The sequence below is a fragment of the Centroberyx affinis genome, unplaced genomic scaffold (genome assembly GCF_046629955.1).
Source record: "Centroberyx affinis isolate AG114_WGS23_722 - 3 ecotype Tasmania unplaced genomic scaffold, CSIRO-AGI_Caff_v1 ptg000131l_1, whole genome shotgun sequence".
Taxonomy (NCBI): domain Eukaryota; kingdom Metazoa; phylum Chordata; class Actinopteri; order Beryciformes; family Berycidae; genus Centroberyx; species Centroberyx affinis.
Window position 1 is genome coordinate 515,001 of NW_027278831.1, and position 20,000 is coordinate 535,000.

General features: G+C 39.3%; 2 protein-coding genes across 3 annotated transcripts in view; one reads left to right on the top strand and one right to left on the bottom strand.

Moving 5' to 3' along the window:
- The first annotated feature begins 1,881 nt into the window (after positions 1-1,881).
- Positions 1,882-5,313, top strand: rbp4l (retinol binding protein 4, like). The gene is made up of 5 exons (XM_071530322.1): positions 1,882-2,107; positions 2,955-3,072; positions 3,172-3,308; positions 4,045-4,157; positions 4,711-5,313. The coding sequence occupies exons 2-5, from the start codon at positions 2,956-2,958 to the stop codon at positions 4,932-4,934; spliced, it is 591 nt and encodes a 196-aa protein (XP_071386423.1). The 5' UTR covers positions 1,882-2,107; position 2,955; the 3' UTR covers positions 4,935-5,313.
- Positions 5,314-15,377: 10,064 nt separating this feature from the next.
- LOC139653324 (keratin, type I cytoskeletal 18) overlaps positions 15,378-20,000 on the bottom strand; it is an 11,488-nt gene continuing 6,865 nt past the window's right edge. For both annotated transcript variants that reach the window (XM_071530311.1, XM_071530312.1), the window contains exons 6-10: positions 19,983-20,000; positions 19,390-19,515; positions 17,159-17,376; positions 16,777-16,805; positions 15,378-16,174 (exon numbers count right to left, since the gene is read on the bottom strand). The exon at positions 19,983-20,000 is cut by the window's right edge and continues 147 nt beyond it. In XM_071530311.1, the coding sequence (XP_071386412.1) occupies positions 16,059-16,174; positions 16,777-16,805; positions 17,159-17,376; positions 19,390-19,515; positions 19,983-20,000 (507 nt within the window). In that variant the 3' untranslated portion in view covers positions 15,378-16,058. The remainder of the gene's footprint in view (positions 16,175-16,776; positions 16,806-17,158; positions 17,377-19,389; positions 19,516-19,982) is intronic.

Genomic DNA, 20,000 nt, shown 5'->3' on the forward strand with positions numbered 1-20,000 from the left:
TTGTAGGAAATTCAAATAAAGCATTTAACGTTTGTGTGTGTGTGTGTGTGCGCGTGTGTGGGTATGACTTAAGTCACTTTCAGGGACACACACCAGACATAAAACCAGTTGATTGGGGATGGCTTGTGCAACTGGGGACAAAAGCCGTGTCCCCAATTGGTAAAAAGCTGATTTTTGGGTCAGTGGTTAAGGTTAGGGTTAGGTTAAGGTAGGGTTAGGGTTAGGTTAGGGTTAGGTTTAGGCAAGTATTGGTTATGGTTAGGGTTAGGGTACGTCTCAAGGAAATGAATGTAAGTCTATATAAATACCCCAAAAGTGACTTAAGTAAGTATGTGTGTGTGTGTCTGAAGAAAGACCACATCATTGTTTTGTATCCCTATTGTTTATGTATGATGCACTGTTGAATTGTGGATAAATAAAAGTATTCATGTGTGTGCATTCAATAAATTTGAATTTGCACTGGAAGTCAAACTAGGTGTAGATATACATTGTGTTTATAGTTTTATTCTTTTTATCAAAGAGTACAGCTTTCTGAGACACAAAACTTTACATGATCCGCCATGTTGAATGTTGTGAGTGTGACGTTACCAACAAACTTCATCTTGATTGGTCAGATGTGTGCATGTCACAGGCAAAACATTACAAAAATGAAACCTTGGTCCGAAAAAGTTTTACTCAGCAAAATTCCATCGTTTATATACAAGGTTGCATTGACTGGATAGGATATACGTATATTATTTTCGACGTGTGAATAAATTGCACAAATAAATCCAATCAAATAAAATAGCTTGTTCAATCTCTGAAAGTCGAATTATGTCTTTATAGAAGTAATGGCACTTAGCCAAGAAATGGTATAAGAAAGCATAAATCTAGGCTAATTTTATATTTGGGTCTCATAGCCTCTTAGCTTGTTTTCTTGTTGACAGGTTTTGAGGTTTTCCAAGGCTTTCACAGAAAGGGATTAGGTCTTGGTGCTGTTTGTACCAATATGGCACTTTGCCATAAACACTTTTCATTGGCTGTGGCTGTTATCAGTAACTATTTGACAACAGTTGTTTGATAACAGACACCTACTTTTTTGTTTTGTCAAAGATGACTGCATTGTACAAAATCAGACAACAGACATTTTTTGAGAGGTGTTTCTCCAGGTTTAACAGTTGTTGTTAAACTGTGAAATTGGTTGTCTAACATCTAACTTCCTTTAAGGAAACGCACAGCAGGGGTCGTCAATCAAAGTGCATGATGGGAAACACCACTCATTTTAAGAAGTCATGTGTTCCTATTGTCTAGGACAGTCCTGTGATATATAGGTATGTGAACACTTTTCTCCAAAAGCCAGACATTGATGAAGTCATTGGTGAAGACCATAAGTGGGAAGTAATTTTTGTAGCGCCACAGAAAGTTTGTTTGGGTTTTATTTATTTATTTATTTATTTGTACCTACTAAATGTTGTTGTATACCCTCAGGCTCAGAAAACTCCATGGCTGCATCTCCTCACCATAAATTTTTGCCATCTTTCCCAATCCATTCTCTATTGTCAAAGTGTTTTTTTCTTCCTTAAGATTCACACACAAACACACATAAATATGGCTGTTACGGTTACTGTACCTTGTGTAGCAACAATTTAATTCAGTTATTAATACTTTCAATTTTAGACAATTAAACAAAACCAAGCTTCTGATGTGAGTGTGTGTGTGTGTGTGTGTGTGTGTGTGTGTGCATTTGTATAAATACAGAATGTGTGTATGTGTTTGTGTGCAAGTACAGTTCATGCGTGTATGCGCACGCATGTCCTCAAGTGCTCATGTGCGCATGTGCGTGTTTTATTGCTTTCAATCCCATAGTTACATAAAGGTCTGATTGTTTTTATAGCAAGTCCTGGGCGGGTTTGAACATAGAAGCCAGATTACGGTAAGGATTTCACCCCAACAGGATTAACTCTAGATTTAAGCACCTTATTTAGTTCCAAGCAATGAAAATCAGCCATAAGCTTGTCTGTGGAGTGTGTATATAAAGGCTGCTTCAGACACGAGACCCAACCTGGTGGATAACCACATACTAGAAGTTCATCACTATCGCTACTTTGACTCAAACACACACACACAGGTAAGACACTGGAATTTATATGAATTAAAAACCAATGCACAGTCATGTTAGTAGTTCAGAACTTTCCTTAAAACGTATCAATAATAACCAAGAAAAACTATGTGATTGGGGGCTTCTATTCTATCTAGTTTAGGTTTAATGTAAATGGCTCTATCTGTATCTGCTGTCAGACTTTAAAAGCAAATGACAGGTCAGCTGTAATTGTGGCAAAGAAGGACTTGATATGAGAACAACTATACTGTGAATAACTTTGTGTTACAGTATGTGGATGTAGTTTCTTCAACATGGCATTATCCTGGGCTCAACATTTGGAATTTAGATTAAATTGAGGATAAGACATTGTTGTATTGCTCAAGTACCACCATTGGACAATGGACATTTACATAGTCCTATCATTTTTTTTCTATCTTATCGTTATAAATGGTAATATATGTTCATGGTGCATTTATAATGTAACATATTTCTAGAGTAAATATCTTCATCTTAAGCCATTTATTTCTCTTCTAGATTGTGATTGGGTACAATACTCTTGTTCATTTGTACACAATGAAATATTAAAGTATTAATGCACCCTGAAGTATGTCAGAGTGGCTATTACAGGCAAGCAATAATTATTTGTAGCATCTAACTTGCTCAATAAGGCATAGTTAGTTAGCTGTTTTCCTCTGTCTGTTTAGTTCAGTATTGATATTGTTATATATGTAAAACTTTGTTTTACATAATGAAACTGTCTAATGAACTGAAATTGGTTCTCTTTATATTTAGCGACCCAGGAGAAACAAGTCCACAGCCTGTTTCTGACACTTACAGTAGTTTAAAAAAATATTGCTCTGTGTGTTCACCATAGAATGGGATCCTCTAAGCTGGCCCTGCTGGTGGTCCTGCTGTCCTGCGTAGAGCGCTGTCTGTCTGCTTCCTGTGTTGTTGACAGCTTCACAGTCAAAGAGGACTTTGACCCCAAGAAGGTGAGGGCACCTCTCTCTACCACACACACAAGCACAAACTCATATTGAAGGACGTTAAAATCAGGTTCTGACTTTGTTGCTCCTTCCTTGCCATTGCAGTATGCAGGGAAGTGGTATGCCCTGCAGAAGAAGGATCCAGAGGGCCTGTTCCTGCAGGACAACATCTCAGCTGAGTACACCATCGATGATGACGGCACCATGACCGCCTCCTCCAAGGGACGTGTCACTCTCTTTGGGTAAGTCTGAGGACCAGCTGGTGATTTTTTTAAACTTTAACAAGGGGGATGATAGACAAGTTCCCTGCCATATTTCCCCCAATATCTGCTGTTTGCAAAGAGTACAACATTTAATGATCTGTTTTAACAAAAGCAATACTAACTGCCTTCATCCCTCTTCAAATCACTCCCTGGTTAGGGCAAAGGGTCAGTTTGGGCATGAAGCGCTCCTTGACTCTCTAAGATTAGGGGGTTGAGGACAGCCCAAATGTTCAATCACCTGGGTCAGAAGTCAAGGAAGATGGTCAGTTTCTGCTTGAGGTCCGCCTAAAGATTTTAGATAGCTATAATATTCCAGAAGCACATTCTGAACAGCATTAACTACAAGCTGGGTTTTCCCTGGCTTATAGAGGATTAGGCAGTAATGCCGGTTGCAGAGGTGGGGTTTTATACCGGAATGCTGGCTAGAAAACACTTGTAGAAACAAGCATAAGGCAATTACAGCCCATTCAGGTGTTCTACAAAATGAAAATAAAACAACAACTACCAATTCAATCAGATGCATTTATAAGAAAATATTTTTTTTTAAATGACGTTTACACATATATTTTCCTGTAGCAAAAAAACAAAAAAGAGAATAAAAACACTGAGATGTGTGAAGGCCAGGGTAATTTGTCAGCATTTGTTTTTGTATCTGTTTTACATTTTACATCATTTTACATATGCTAACGTGTGTGCATGTGTCTTCGTTTTCCAGCTTCTGGGTTGTGTGTGCTGACATGGCTGCCCAGTACACTGTTCCTGACCCTACCACCCCCGGCAAGATGTTCATGAACTACCAGGGACTGGCCAGCTACCTGTCCAGTGGAGGTCAGTTTTGGACACACACACACACACACACACACACACACACACACACACACAGTCTTACTTATGTCACTTTTGGGTTATTTACATAGACTTACATTCATTTCCTGGAGACTTACCCTAACCATAACCATAACCACTACTTGCCTAAACCTAACCCTTACCCTAACCATAACCTAACCCTAACCTTAACCACTGACCCAAAAATCAGCTCTTTACCAATTGGGGACACGGCTTTTGTCCTCAATTGCACAAGCCGTCCCCAGTCAACTGGTCTTAAGTCTGGTGTGTGTCCCTGAAAGTGACTTAAGTCATACCCATACACACACACACACACACACACACACACACACACACACAAAACAAACACATACCCACGCAACACATGCAAACACATATAATTAAATGCAGACACATAGAAATGAACACACATGCAAAGAAGCAGAGTGACTTTGTACACATAGAACAAAAAGATACAACACAATATGCTGTACACACACATAAAGACCCCTCACATACATTCCTCTCCATAACCTCTCCCTTTCTCTGTGTCCAGGTGACAACTACTGGGTGATCGACACCGACTACGACCACTACGCCATCACCTACGCTTGCCGCACCCTGAAGGATGACGGGAGCTGCGAGGACGGCTACTCCCTGGTCTTCTCCAGGAACCCCCGCGGCCTGCCCCCCGCCATCCAGCGCGCCGTCCGCCAGAAGCAGGAGGAGATCTGCATGGGCGGACAGTTCCAGCCTGTCCTGCAGTCTGGAGCCTGCTAAAGAGAGGAGAGCCAGAGAGAGGAGAGTATAGGGGAGCATGGAGCTGCAAAAGGCCTGCTGGCTGCACTCTAGGTGGCTTTGAGAGCAAGAGGGAGAAAGAAAGAGTGTATGTGTGTATGTGGGAGTGAGAATGTGGAGTGAATGGAAGAGAGGGAGACTGAATGTGAAAGAGAGAAAGAAGAAGGTTGAGAAAAATAAACCAGGGGGCAGTGAAAGACCTGTGTAAGACCACCAAAGTAAATGATTTTAGAGATTCAGATAGAGAAGAAGTTGGATTTAATTCCTCCTCTATCACTCATCCTTCCATTGTTTGTCTCAGGGGAATGTTGTTGCTGTGTTGTTTTGAGTGAATGTGGAAAATAAAAAAAATCCTTTTCTAAACAAATATCAGTGGAGTTTTGTCCTTCTTTGTGCTGTGCAAAATACAAGCGTGTATTTTTTATTTATTGGTATTGAAATGCTTAGGGAGAGAAAGGCAGGATATTATTACAAAACAATGTATAGCTCTATGAAACACACACACACACACACACACACACACACACACACACATGCAAACCTCTGCTGAAGTAGTCCGGGCTTGACTACATGTTGCACTTGTAAGTGTCTGTGATCCCTCCTGGTACTGCAAAGCCCCAGAAGAAAACACAGCCAAACCCAACACAATGCACACTCAGCACTAATAGGCTTACCGGTGGTCTGATGTTTGGAGACCTTAGTCCTCTTACCCTAACCCCACTGTTAGGCCACTTAGCATGGTCCAGGGGTCAAGGATCATATTAGGGGTTTTCCACAGCTTGGGCTTGTTCGGATAGCAAAGATGCCTGGCCTGTATGTTTCCATCCACAGTAGCCAACATACTCTTTTGTTAAAGCAATGGAGTTGGCACTGCACAGGTTAGAAAAAAAATATGTTGTGATGCTCAAATGGTCCAGTCTGTGTTTCTTCTTTTTTTTTGTTTTTACATGTGATCTTATTGAACAGGTTAAAATGTTTAAAATATCACCAATTTAGTCATAATGGACCAGTGATAAGGGAAATAAAGGGAGAACAAATGAAGGCTATATCAACCAAAGAAGGCTATATTAAAACCACATTATATGAGTTGGACAGTGAATGACTGAGAGAGAGAGAGAGAGAGAGGATGGAGAGTGTGTGTTTCTATTGCTGGTGTCTAATCCAGTTGATGTTATGCAACAAGCTAGAGTGAAATGTGCCAAAGCCAATCATGGTGCAATACTGTGTATCCATACACATGGATACACATGTCCCGACTCATGTTACGTCATGAAAGACAATCTCATTTGTACATACATATATGCAGAATGCCACAGGACTTCTAACACACATCCACCTGATTTAATTCCTGACCCTTATATATCAGAGGGTCCTAGCACACACACACACACACACACACACACACACACAAAACAACAACAATTAACAATTCATTTAATCTGATATTAAGTCTCAAAATCTTATTTTTCTGAGTGAAACAATCTTTCAGTTTATTTCAAGCATGTATTATTAGATTATGTCACTTATTTCTGGTGAAAATCAACTTGTTTCATACATTTGCTTGGCTCATTTTGATAGGCATACAAGTGTAATGAGTTGCCTTATCCTGCCTTGTTTCATGATTCAGCACTTGTTTTACTTGTTAAAAATTCCCGAAACAAGTAACACTGCATTGGAAACAAGAGGAATCATCTCAAACCATTTAAGATTTTAAGACTAAAAATTAGACTAAATCATAGACATTTGAAGTGCAAAACCCCTGTTATTCAAAAGGTAGTTCTTACCGAGCAATCTGATTGGTCAAACAGACCTTGCTTTACCTTTGCTAACATTGCTTTATGAATCTAGATGTGCTGTGTTTTTGCCTAGCTAACTAGGTAACAGGGGAACTATTTACTGTAACATACTGTTTCTTTGTAGCTGTCCTCTCTTTTCTGTTTTTATATGTTCTATAGACAAAAAAATGGTCTTTGCTCTTTTGTCTACATGACTTACCCAACCGAGCATCTCCCCTTGATAACTAATGAAAAGGCTTTCACTCTTGTTTGGAGAAGTAGCCCAGATGGTTCATGATGAGAAATGGGAAAGTGTGTGAAAAGAGCACAAGGGATGATGGATAATACCTGTTGGTGATGACTGTGGTCGGCAGGACAGTGTGTAGAGGGCATAAGGCCAAAGGTCAGTTAGTCTGCCTGAAAACTAGCTTAGCTCTGATGGGATCAACTCTTAGGTCTTACTGAAAATGAGACCATCTGTAATTGTCAGTTATACAGCTAAACACAAACCATCGTCATGATCTAACCCTATGTGGCAAATGTCTTCCATCCTGAAGCATATTTTTTAAAGTATGTTTAATACTTCCATGCTAGATTTCATCACATGACTGTTGCAAAGAATAAATAATTAGAATAAAGAAAACTATTAGTTTGGCATCACATTGAGAAAAGGAACTGAATAAGGAATTCACTTTTGTAACATGGCCTCAGCTTCTCTGCAGACCTCAACTTGCTGTTAAAACCCCAACTGTTCCCACATAAAGAGGCTGCAAGCCTGAGGTAAGAATATAAGTGGATTTATCTGCTTGAGTCTCGCCAGGCTCCAACTCAAACCAGCCTGTGTCTGGAGGATATCAGTGGTGAAGTCTCCTCAACAGCAGATTAACAAGGCTTTTATAATCAAGCAAACTAAAATTACTAACAAGAGTAAAAGGCAAACACTAATAGGCATGAAAATTAACTCAAATGCATGGAATAAGAATAAGAATAAGAATAAGACCACAGGAGATTTGTCTAGCCAATATTATCCTTTTGGTCAGTGTTTTCCTCTCATATTTCTGCACTTGTTGCCATTTAATTGGTCCAAAGTAAAAAACATTTCACTGGTGGGACAACAGACAGCATCATGTCTCAGTGCTTCATCTAGAAACAACCAGCTCTGCAGCACAATCAACTCTTCCATATCATGACTGGTTGCATTAAAAAAAAATTAACCATGTCCAATGCAGTTGCTTGTCAATTGTTTTACCCAGGTCTGTCCACTAGAGTGCAGTCAACATGAACATGTTGCTTGAGGATCCTTTGGACCTTGATGTTTTTATGTTTTATCTGCTGAAACAAGTGTTTCTTCATCTTGTGTGGTTTGTCTCAGTAAGTTGATTCCTCTAAACAAGCTGCAGAAGTTCCTCTAAGCAACCAGAACTCATCATAATTTAATCTGACAATGTTGACAATAAACCTAACCTTTACTTTAATTCCACATTACTAGAATATCAAACTCCATTGTTTTTAGAAAGAACAAACACTTAGCTACTCTATTTGACTGGTTACTTTAGAGATATGTACAGTTTCAAAGTTGAGATCAAGTGTCTAGCTTGCTGCTAAATAGTTTCAATAGAACTGCAGTCTATTGGCTACTGACAGCTAGCTAGCTTTTGTTTAGAGTTGATTCAATTGTAAAATATTTTATCTATCTCTTGTACTTGATACTGAAGTGAAGAAAATTATGCCAGATTGTCTCTTTGGTCATTTTAGTGCACAGGTGACAACCATAGCTGCTGCCCATAGATGGCAGCTGTAGTCAGACAGTTAACCCAGGTAAGACGGCAGACAGTTTTCCCATGGTGAGTGAAGCAATGCCACCTCTACTGTTCTCAGTCTGTAAGGTATAAGAAAGCTGATACTGAAATGTGCTATTAAATGATGCTTTTGCCATGGTAACAGTGTTCATTTTCATGACAACATAAGTGCAACATTCAGGTTGAAGTTCCCTTTCTGTCCAAATTCATTGTTCTTTGGGCTATTTAAGCAAAATAGCCTAAATAGTTACACCCTTTACTAGTACATACAGTATAAGAGAGCCATAGTGGTTCCATACTGAACTGTTTTAAAATGTTCTTCTAGCAGCGGGTAATTAAAACCTAAATATTTTCCTTGGCATGGAGGGATTAGGCTTTGGCTCTGGTAGATGTTTAGTTTCACACATGGGAGGCGTGGGCTGAAATGACAGTACACATGGCAGAGGTGCGTGCCGATGCTGTTTTTGAAAGTGCGGGTCTGTCCCTCAACATGTCATTAGCCAAATAAATAGGTGAGGGACAGAGGGAGTGGGGCACTAAAACATAATTGATGCTATTGTGTTTGAGATTGTGGGCTCAGGGTGGGGATGAGACTGGACATGACGGGGGAGACTGTTGGAGTGGGAGTAAAATGTTACCCTGTGCTTTTTCACATACTGGAAAAGGAAAAAGAGAGCAGCACCCAGGAGAGGAATAAACCACCTGATTGAAAAACAAGACATACTCCAACATGTTTTTGTTTTTTGTGACCTGAAGAGAGGATGTCTACTTATTGTTTACAGTGTTTATTTTTTTGTTTTTTGTAACAAGTAATTCCTGTCAAACTTCTCCCTGCCCAAATGTACTTTATATTTATGACTGATCTTTTGTATTTAAAGTGGAATTGTTGATGTTTTGTCTTGTGATCTAATCATCTGAACGGTGTGTGAACCCAGCCTCACCAGGATAACTAGTGGGAAAAATATTTGTTTTCGAGACATTACCACACCGGTTAATCCTATGATCTCCCTGTCTCCCACTCGTCTCTGTCACTGCCTGTCATTGTCTGTGTGTGTGTGTGAGAGAGAGAGAGAGAGAGAGAAAGAGTGTGAGAGAGAGAGAGAGAGAGAGAGAGAGAGAGAGAGAGTGCAAGAAAGATAGAGAGAAAGAGATGGGGGAGAAAGAAAAAAAAAGACAAGAGAGACAGAGAGTGAGAGAGAGTGTGTGTTTGTGTGTGTAAGAGAGAGAGGGAGAGCGAGAGGGAAGAAAGAAAGAAAGAAAGAAGAGACGAGGTGATTGTATATGGACTCTAATTACTGTCATGTTGAACAGTAAGAGGAAATATGACGGTATAAAGTGATGGTACTTGTGCTAGTCTGCTTACTGGTGGTGTAGGGGTGTCTGAATAGGTGGATATACCCATCTGCACACACACACACACACACACACACCACAGCTGACCATGCTTTGTTGTTTGTAATACTATCTGAATTAAAGAAACCTCATGAACATTCTAAAAAAATAAATACATAAAAAAGTCTTCACATTTCCTCCTGTAGGGATGGGGACTGAAACAAAACAGTTTGTAACTTTTAACTGTTATAGATGTTAGAAACCACTGTTGGTCATAGTTGTCAGCAACATTGCTCAAAAACATTGCCTCAAAATGTGCAGTATCATGGCCTCTAGCCCTATTGATTATGTTGTGTGACGGCATATTTGTTGAAATTGTGTTTTGTTCAAAATTGTTTGTTACTGTTGTGACCACTGGGCATCATGAGACAAATGGCAAAATAAAAAAATAAAAAATAGCAAACAGATCAACCAAAAACAAATGAATAGTTATTGCCAATCAATTTTCATTCTGCTTGTGTCTGTCAGTAAGTGTTCAGTCTGCTCTGTTGTGCTGCACAGTGTTGGTGACTTGGCTCAGAACTAAGAGCTGCTTTAGTCCTGAATTTAAAAGGTCCTAAAACACAGTCAGCTCTGAACTAAGCACAATATGAACATGGGATTTGTGTATTAGGCTCACTCTCCGGGGTTGGGTTTGGGATCATTTTGGTTTTTCATTACACAAATACATTCCACTTGAAAGGAATATTCTTTCTCCAAAGAGAGCAGAGAGGTCATTCTCATTTTCTAACATGAATAGACAAAACATAGGCCTGCTACTATTGCATCTGTTGTTTGGAAGGGTAGATGTGAGACACATAAAAGAATAAGTGGAGCTGATACTGGTTAAATTACTGTTATTACGATCAAATAGTGCCAATGAACCCATTTCGCAGAGTTCATCCACTTCTTCCCATCCTCTCTCTTTGTCTATTTGTCTAAATGTTTCTTCCTGTCTTCTCTCTTTGTCTATTTGTCTAAATGTTTCTTCCTGTCTTCTCTCTTTGTCTATTTGTCTAAATGTCCCGCCTGTTAGTCTATCTGCTTGCCAACCTTGTTGCCTTGTCTACCTGCCTGGCTCCTTGACTCTGTCTCTCTGGCCATGAGTCTACCAATCAGAATTTTCTAGGGGTTTTGACAAGCTACTTTCTAACTTTACCACAAATTTACCATTACCATTAGCAAATTTTTGGGGGAGGCTCTCCTAAAGGTAAAGAGGATAACTTGAGGACAGAGATGGAAAGTAACAAAGTACATTTAGTCAAGTACTGTACTTAAGTACAGTTTTGAGGTACTGCCCCTTTACTTGAGTATTTCCATTTTGAGAGACTTTCACTCCACTACATTTCAGAGGGAAATATTGTACTTTTTACTCCACTACACTACATTTATCTGACAGCTGTAGTTACTAGTTACTTTGCAGAATAAGGTTTTACATGCAAAACATACGAAGAGCTCATAAAATATGTTGTGTTGTGTAGGACTTTTACTTTTAATAGTATTTTTCCAATATGGTATTGCTACTTTTACGTATTTAAGTAAAGTATTTGAGTACTTTTTCCACCACTGCCTGAGGCTGTGAGATCACTTGGCTTATTCCCTGAACCAATAGTGTCTGACAATGCTGAAGCAAGCTACATTAAAGTCCCCTGTGCAATAAGTCAACAGTTAAAAAGTGAACAGTTCAGTTGTTTTCTGACTTTGGAGTGGTTGACCAGAGAACTGGAGCTTGGGGCTCCCCAGCTTGGTCATGCAATACCAAAGAGTAAAACCAGGCCGCATTTCTTTAAAGGTCAAAAAAGGTCATGACCACAAATTATAGGGAATGTGGAGGTCACAATGAGGTTATATCATGACGGACAATGTGTGTGCTCAGGTGGGACGTGCTTATTAAGGGATTATCAGATTTATATAAGTGACATTTTCTCTCTTGAGTAGACTAGAGAAAAAATCCTAAAATTGCTCGAAAATGAGTTAATTCCTCATTGTCTAGTTCTTGCTTGTACAACTCACTGATGGCAAAACAAAAATGTGGGCTGCAGTAATATTACACTGTAAAACCTCATGGTGTGATTTAGTGAAATCAACTCATCTTTAAACATTAACACAATGTATATACACTCACCGAGCAATTTATTAGGAACACCTTACTAATATTGGGTAGGTATCAGCTTTCAGCTCAGTGTCAACCGGCTTCCAAAGTGACATCCTCCTCAAGGTTGGACGTGTTGCTTTCTGAGATGCTTTTCTGCTCACCACAGTTGTAAAGAGGTTATCTGAGTTACTGAAGCCTTTCTGTCAGCTCCAACCAGTCTGGTCATTCTCCTCTGACCTCTCTCACCAACAAGGCATTTCCATCCGCAGAACTGCCGCTCACTGGATGTTTTTTGTTTTTTGCACCATTATGTATAACCTCTAGAGACTGTTGTGTATGAAAATCCCAGGAGATCAGCAGTTTCAGAAATACTCAAAGCAGCCCATCTGGCCATTTGCCAAGTCACTGAGATCAAATGTTTTCCCCATTCTGATGCTTGATGTGATCGTTAACTAAAGCTGCTGACCTGTATCTGCATGACCTTACGCATTGCACTGCTGCCACATGATTGTCTGAATGGATAATTGCATGAATAAGCAGGTGTACAGATGTACTAATAAAGTGCTCGGTGAGTGTAGATGTGTTTGTCAATTTCAACCTATAAGTGCCAGTTATGAGCTTCATGACTTCTACTCATGAGTTCACATCTTGTGACTTAACATTATGAGTTGAAAGAACACCTTATGAAGCATTCACTAAACCGATCATCATAGAGTTTATTAAGAAACACTGTTAGCTTATTAGCAGCCTTCCCAGTATGCATTGCATGTGGTTTAACTCTCCAGGAACTTTCTTCTGGTTTGAATGACGTTACAGGATGGAGACTTGTTATGTGTGTATCTTAGTTGAATCATAGGTCAATTTCTGATTAAAAAAAGTAAATAAATAAAAAAAAACATGATACAATTTAGTATCTACAGATTTTGTAAATTCAATAAAGTGAAGCAGACATTCTCTATTAGACATGGCAAGTACTATCCACTTCAAGCACTTGTTTTGCAGCTGCATACTTAATGCCAAACAGTGTAATAATCATGTGACACAAGAGGAACTCAAAACCTCCTCACTAGTGAAAGAATAAGTAACACTGCAGTTCATCAATTAATGCATTCAACTTGTAAACACTTATCAGCATGACAAGACATTGTTGATTGAACGTATTGTCTAAAGTTCATTCAGTTTTTCTATTAATGATCTTTGACCTAACTATTCAGTACTATTTCAGTCAACTCACAGTTTTAAGGCAGCAAGCAAAACTTATGTTTTTAAATTGAAGTGCCTTAATATTTTTTTGCAGTGTAGACACTCTGGGTAATTCCTCTTACATGGCAGAAAGACAAATCTCAGCAGATAACATGGCATGACAGATCATGTGTGTGAATGACTTTATTTTACAACTCTCCCAGATTACACTGATTTCCCCATTATCTCATCATTACAAGAGTTGATGAAAGACCTAGACGTTTTCATAGGATGACTGACAGAGACATTACTTCACATCTTAGCTCAATGGCAACAGCTGTGTCCACCTTCATAATATGTAACTGTGGGGAGGTTTAATGGTTACCGACAGCATTAATTATAAGGCAAGCTTTGTTTTTTTCTCCTTTTCTTCTCCATTATCTTCTGTTATCATATTGTCTCTATTCTTTCATCACTACTACTCTAGCTCCTTTTCATGTACAAGGTTGATTTGTTTCAACGTGCTTACCGCTGTCGTTTCTTTCACTGAAAGTATACATGATACTTCATGTGCTATGAAACCTTGATGATGCACAGAACAACAAAAGTTATTCCGACTGAATGGTTGGCCATCAATTAGAAAAACAGGCTGAGATATAATCAGTTTTCATCTGACAGCAGCATTAGGCATATAAAACGCATAGGCAGCTTAATTTAATTGGGCTTGTTATTCCTCCCCTGGTCCCCGACCATCATCGGACCTGATGACAACACACCATTATTTTGAGCAGTGGTGTGCACAGACTCTGAGAGGGGCAGAGGAAAATTATCTAATGAATAGTGTAAATACTGCATTATAAACACCCTTTAGACTGGTTGTAAGCCCCTTTTAGCTTAACGCTCCTCAGGTGATCAGAGTTAGAGCTGCCTGTTTAGAAACTCTATCTCAGTGTTTCAATCTGAGAAGGGCACCCGGGACAAAAGGGCCGGGGCAGTCAACGACAGAGAGACGAGGCCATGAAGGGGACTCATCCACTGCTCGAGGGCTGGAGAGCTGCTTTCTGCCACTAGACACGCATACTGTGCTGTCATTTATCACACCTATTGTAAGTGGTCGGGTTTATTGGTGAAAGGTGTTGGTCCTGCCCTCTGTGCCCCATTGTTGTACCTTATAAAGCAGATTATGACCAGAATGTAATTTGTGGTAGAGCATTTCACCTCAGAGTTTAGCGGTGTGTAATCCCAGTAATTCAAAAGTCTATAGCAGGGTTGAGATTGGTGTGTGTATCTGAATTACTGCATTATGTGAAGCAGCTTGGAGTGAACAGGGAGAGATCTTTGTATTGATGCTTTGATGTGGTTGTTTAAGCACTTTTGTAACAGTAAATTGTACTTCCAGACGTGGTTTAACGGGAGCTGTAACAGAGTTTTAGGTGAAGTAACACAGTAACTGTATAGGTTTACAAGTTATGCAGTATGTTTTTGTCTTTTGTATACGTATTACAATGAATTTGGGACTATTTTTTGCATTCATCTGTATGTGATCCAAGTACCTGCTGTCACCATAGTTTGGTGACATAGGAACTTGTGAATTCAATTTAAAGTATACTCTGACAATGTATAGAATATTTAGTTGACAAAAGAGTGGTGCTGGATGTTCATTTTAATATATTTTCCTTCTTTGATAAATACTACTTGCTGCTGCAACGGCCCAATTTCCATCGGATCTAATCAACTCTCTTCTGTAACGTATGAAACTTTAAGAGATTGACAGCAAATGTGGCAGCCCAAATAATATTGCAGTATGTGATGTATGAGTAAATCAAACTATAATAGTGTTAAAAAAACATGTGTGTTGAAGCAAACTGCTAATTTTGCTGATGATACCAAGAGATATCCTGCAGACAAGGTGAATATAATTTTGCAAGCTCAAAGTTTCATCAGTCTGGCTGATAAAAGTAGTTTTGACAGTGTTTCTCTTTTTGTGAAAATAGGAAAATAAAGTTAAATATTCGTTACAGATTTTTTATTTAACCAGCATTTGCTTCAGCTAATAGAAGTGCTAGAAGTGAAGAGATTTTTTTATGCAACTAGATCAGCAGCGTTGATTAGGATGAAGCAGCCAAGAATTCAGTCCAACAGCCTTAAAGCACTTAAACTGACATAAGAAAAAGAGGAGTAGGCATGTCATGGATTAAAATAACTCTTTATTCAGATTTTCATAGAATACAAACACAAACATCTCAGAGAGCAAAGACAATTAAATGATATTTTAGTGAAAGAAATCTAGGTATGTATCACATTTACTACAGTAAAACTTACCACACTATAGACCTTTAAGAAATAAATATCTTGTTGGAGAACACAACATTTTGTTAGTAAAAGAGTATGAAGTTAACAATGGTTACTTATATGTCATTCAGTTGCCTCACATACACCTGTATTCACTATAAATTGGTATAAGCATGTGTAGCTACATTACAGCAGTATAGTACTGGGGAAAACCAGTAAATATGTATAACTATGTAGTTATGTTTGTAGCATCTATACACTCCAGAGACAAAAAAGAATCAAAGTGGGTTGTTAAACCGATCTAGGCCTCACATTTCTCAAAGAACACAAAACTTTCATGGTAAAGTAATAACTAAAAGATTTCCTATTAAAAAAAAAAAGCTTTTTCTATTGTAAGATGATGCTGATGTTACATTTCCACAGCGTGACGCTAATATTTTTGCTGACACTAATCTGTTTTCTCTCTCCTCCCTCTCCTTATTTATTTTGCTACACTCTCTCTCATTTTTCAAATGATTTCATACGTACAAATGTACTTTCTATCCTCTCCTTGTCTCTCTTTCACTCCCTTTTCTCATCCTCCTCCCTCTTTCTACTTCTTTGTCTCCTCTATCTGCTCCACCTCGCTGGACTCGTCCACTACCTTCCCATTGACCATGGTCTGAGTCACCACCTTCACAATCTTTCTGGTGCGAACATCAGGCTCCTCTGCACAGAAAAGAGGAGAAATGAGATGAGATGAGATGAGATTAAACATGTTAATCTCATATTTCTATGGAATTTGTGTTGTATCCCATTTTACATAAAAAATGTGTCACAATACTTTTATGGCAACACATAAACAGTTACAAAATAAATCAATAATATTCCACAGATACCTCATATTTTCCCCAAAAAGTACTAAACTCTACTTTAACGTCATAGTTTTAACATTGCATGAGAAGGAAGAAATAAATGATGAGCCTATTAACACTTGTAAGTAAAAAAACTGTGCTGTTCTTGCTTACTTGATACTTGAAAATGGTTAGTAAAAACAAGTCTCAATTTTGATTTTGTAATTGGTGCAGAGATAACGTGAGACAAAGATAAACACTTTGAAAACACCTTTCAGTTTGTTAATCCAACAGTGTGAGTCAGTCAGATCTAGACACAGTTACAACATTGGGGAAACCTCGATCATTGTGCTGTGCTAATGTATTATGTAATCCTGTGCTTTTCATGCTGTTAGGGAGCAATTCATTCTGATTCTGATATCTAAGCGGTGACTCTACTTTCTTTTGTGAGTAAAGATGTGAAAGCCAAGTACTCACTCTTTGGTGGAGCTGGAACTTCCTTGACTCTGAGTGACAAAAAGAAAATATATTAGAATTAGCTAGCGAGCAAACGAGATCAACACTTTCTTTCAATCTTAAATGTTCTATCCTATAAGCCCTAACTGGCCCTGGCATTGTCCCAGGCAGGTACTGTTCCTTTAAATCAGATATAAGAACAAATGTCTGGGTGATGCTGAGCAACACTGGACCCATACAGTAAAACCATATGACTCTGTCAATCCAGTTTGGGGTAGGACATGTGAATCTTGGAAAAAAAAATACTTTATAGGTTTGAACCTTGGGCTGGAAAAGTTTAATAACCCCTGTAGTTTATCCTTAATTCCTTTTCAAGAGGTGAACAAGACTGATGATAACTCACGTTTCCTCTCCCTCCAGCAGGCGCCTGTAGGTGGCGATCTCCATCTCCAGGTTCTGCTTGATGCGGAGCAGCTGCTCGTAGTCGGTCTTGTTGCGCTGCATGTCCAGCCTGAGCTGGGAGAGGTCGTCCTCCAGCTGGTTCAAGGTGACTTGCAGCCGTTCCATCTCACCAGAGTACTTCTGACCCGTCTCTCCCAGGTTTCCCTCCAACGCTGCTATCTGAGGACAGAAAAGGAAAGGGTTAATACAGCTGACCCGCCTCTAAAGCAGGCCTAGGTCGTCCCAGAACGAGGTCCTGTCCAATCTCTGTAGTGTAGTGGAAATTTTATTCTGCAAACATTCTAGCATTATTGTTGTTTTTGCCTTGAGGGATATGTACAAATACACATTGTAAATATGAGACACGTGGATAATTTATGGCTGGCTGCAGGGTCAAAGTAACCAGATGCAGGAAGAGAAAGCCAGCCTCTACCTGTGGCTGAAATGTACCAAAATGATTTATTATTTGGCCACAAATGATGTTTACCTATCATCACAGTGAAATGGACAGAATGAGCAGCTTCCCTTTGTAAAGTGGATCAGCAAAATGGAGTCAATAGGCAGTCGACACCCAGTCGAGTTTTATTACTGTGATAGCCGTCCAATTAGCTAAATTGAAGATGGAAAAGAGAAAACTACTATAAGGTAGGTCATACTATTGTCTTCTGTGTAGTAAGATATATGATGCTTTGAGTAGGTTGGTAGTCACAAATTTGTGGCAGTGCAGTATTCTGTTTGTGCACAGCCCTGTCTCTTAAGCCTCCTCCCATTGCCTCATTAAGAGGTGTAGCCTATGCAAATCAAACCCAAGTATGTCTCCTGACTCCCAAATTACTTCCCAAACCTTATCAACTAAAACTGGATAACTGTGGAGGCTGTAGAGACCAAACCAGACATTTATTGCACAGACAAGATAATTCATCGGGCAACCAACACCACCCCCGTACAATTTAGAAACTGACTCCGGTACGACCTTACAAGACTTATCAGAGTGGGAGAACATGCTTACTGTCAACAAGGATTACAGCAGAGAAAAACAGAGTGATTTTCCCAAGAGAAGATATGACACAGTAGTTTGGAATGGCACAGGCTCAAAAACCTCTGCTGTACAAATTAAAACTGAAGCCAGCTTCTGTAGGCTTTGCTGTTTGGTTGTTAGATAAATCCCTTATAAAACCGGTCTTTCTTTCAGGAATTAGCATAGCTCATCCAGGCTTTGAAAAATATAATTAAAACACGGTCTCATGTATTTGCAGTGCTCCAGGTGCATTTGATTTCATTTGCACAGCCTCAAAGGTGGAAATATCACTTGAAAGATAAGTTAAACGATGCATCCATCACAAAATCAGACTTCTACCTCCAAAGAAGAAACACAGCAGTTTCCTGGCACCACAATCAGATTGATCAGTATCACCCTGACTTGATTCCCACATGCACCTCTGCACACATACAGTATACAAACACATATGCAACAGGGAATACATATACCTTTCTCCAGATGGAGAAAGATCCGTGTAGACACGGATATACAGTTCATAAAGTCCTAGTTTTGTTATGTATTGACCCTGTATGGAAGATTAGTTTTTCAGTGTTTTGGCACTGTTTAGCAGTCTAATAAGGGAGACTGGTCTTCAATCCCCCATGACAGCAAGTATACAGTATATATCATTTCAACTTACAGTATCTAAAATATACTAGTATTATTTTGGCCAGGTCTGGTCTAAAGAGGTTGTATAAATCTATAAAACTCGAATAGAGAATCAGCTGTTGCAGTCTCTGTGTATTAAAGGGCTCAGAAACACTAAAACATGTTTTGCTGAGATGTTAGCTGATATCTAGGTGTTGTTTGAGATAGAAGACAATAATACCAGTATATTACGTCCACATTTAACTGCATGTGTTGAACTGTGGCTGTTTAGGCACTAAATAGACAATTCTCTTTTCCGGGGTTAAAAATCAAAAGTAGGTGAACGACATTTGAAGGTTTCATAGTGTCTTAGTTTAGTTTGACTTGACCCTCCCCCTCCCCCCTCCCCCTCCCCCTCCCCCTCCTTCTCCACCGCTGCTCTCCTCGCCCATTTCATTGCATTTTTCAAACTAGTGAGGTAGGCGGAGAGGGACTTAAACTGGGGGTACCGTCACCCTTTAATGAGATATTTTGCTCAAAACCTCTGCTCCTCTGAACCGGCTCACCTGCTTGTGCAGACTCTCCAGCTCCACCTCCAGGGTCTGGAGGAAGCGCTGCCTCTCGGTCAGCTCGCTCTGCGCTCCTCTCAGAGCCTCGTTGCTCTCCTTCACCTCGTTCTGCACCGTCTCCAACTGGACAGGACACAAACAAACCGCATGAATGCAAACACACACACACACACACACACACACACATAAACACACAAACAAGCACATACACAATCATACACACAATTTTTGTGTGCTGAGGCCATGAACTATGGTGTGTGTTTCTTCTTAGTATCTTCTTCTCTTGTGTTTTCTTTTTTATTGCTTGACCTTTTTATGCAACCCTTTGAGTAAATTTGACATAAACAGTAAATTAATGGATGCAGTACAATAGTTGGACCTCAATGGAAATAAGTTCACCAGCTTTATTGTGCCATTCCTGAGACTCTGATGAAAATTAAATGCACAATCTCACTCTCCAGTGGGTTAGTTAGTGTTGCATGTTTTATATCTTTTAGGTGAAATTGACAAATTAATTCAGTGAATCAATCAGTAGAAGTAATTGGTTAGAATAATATTCTGTTGGCATGGGAAACAGTTTCTCCACTTACCTTCTTGCGGTACCACTG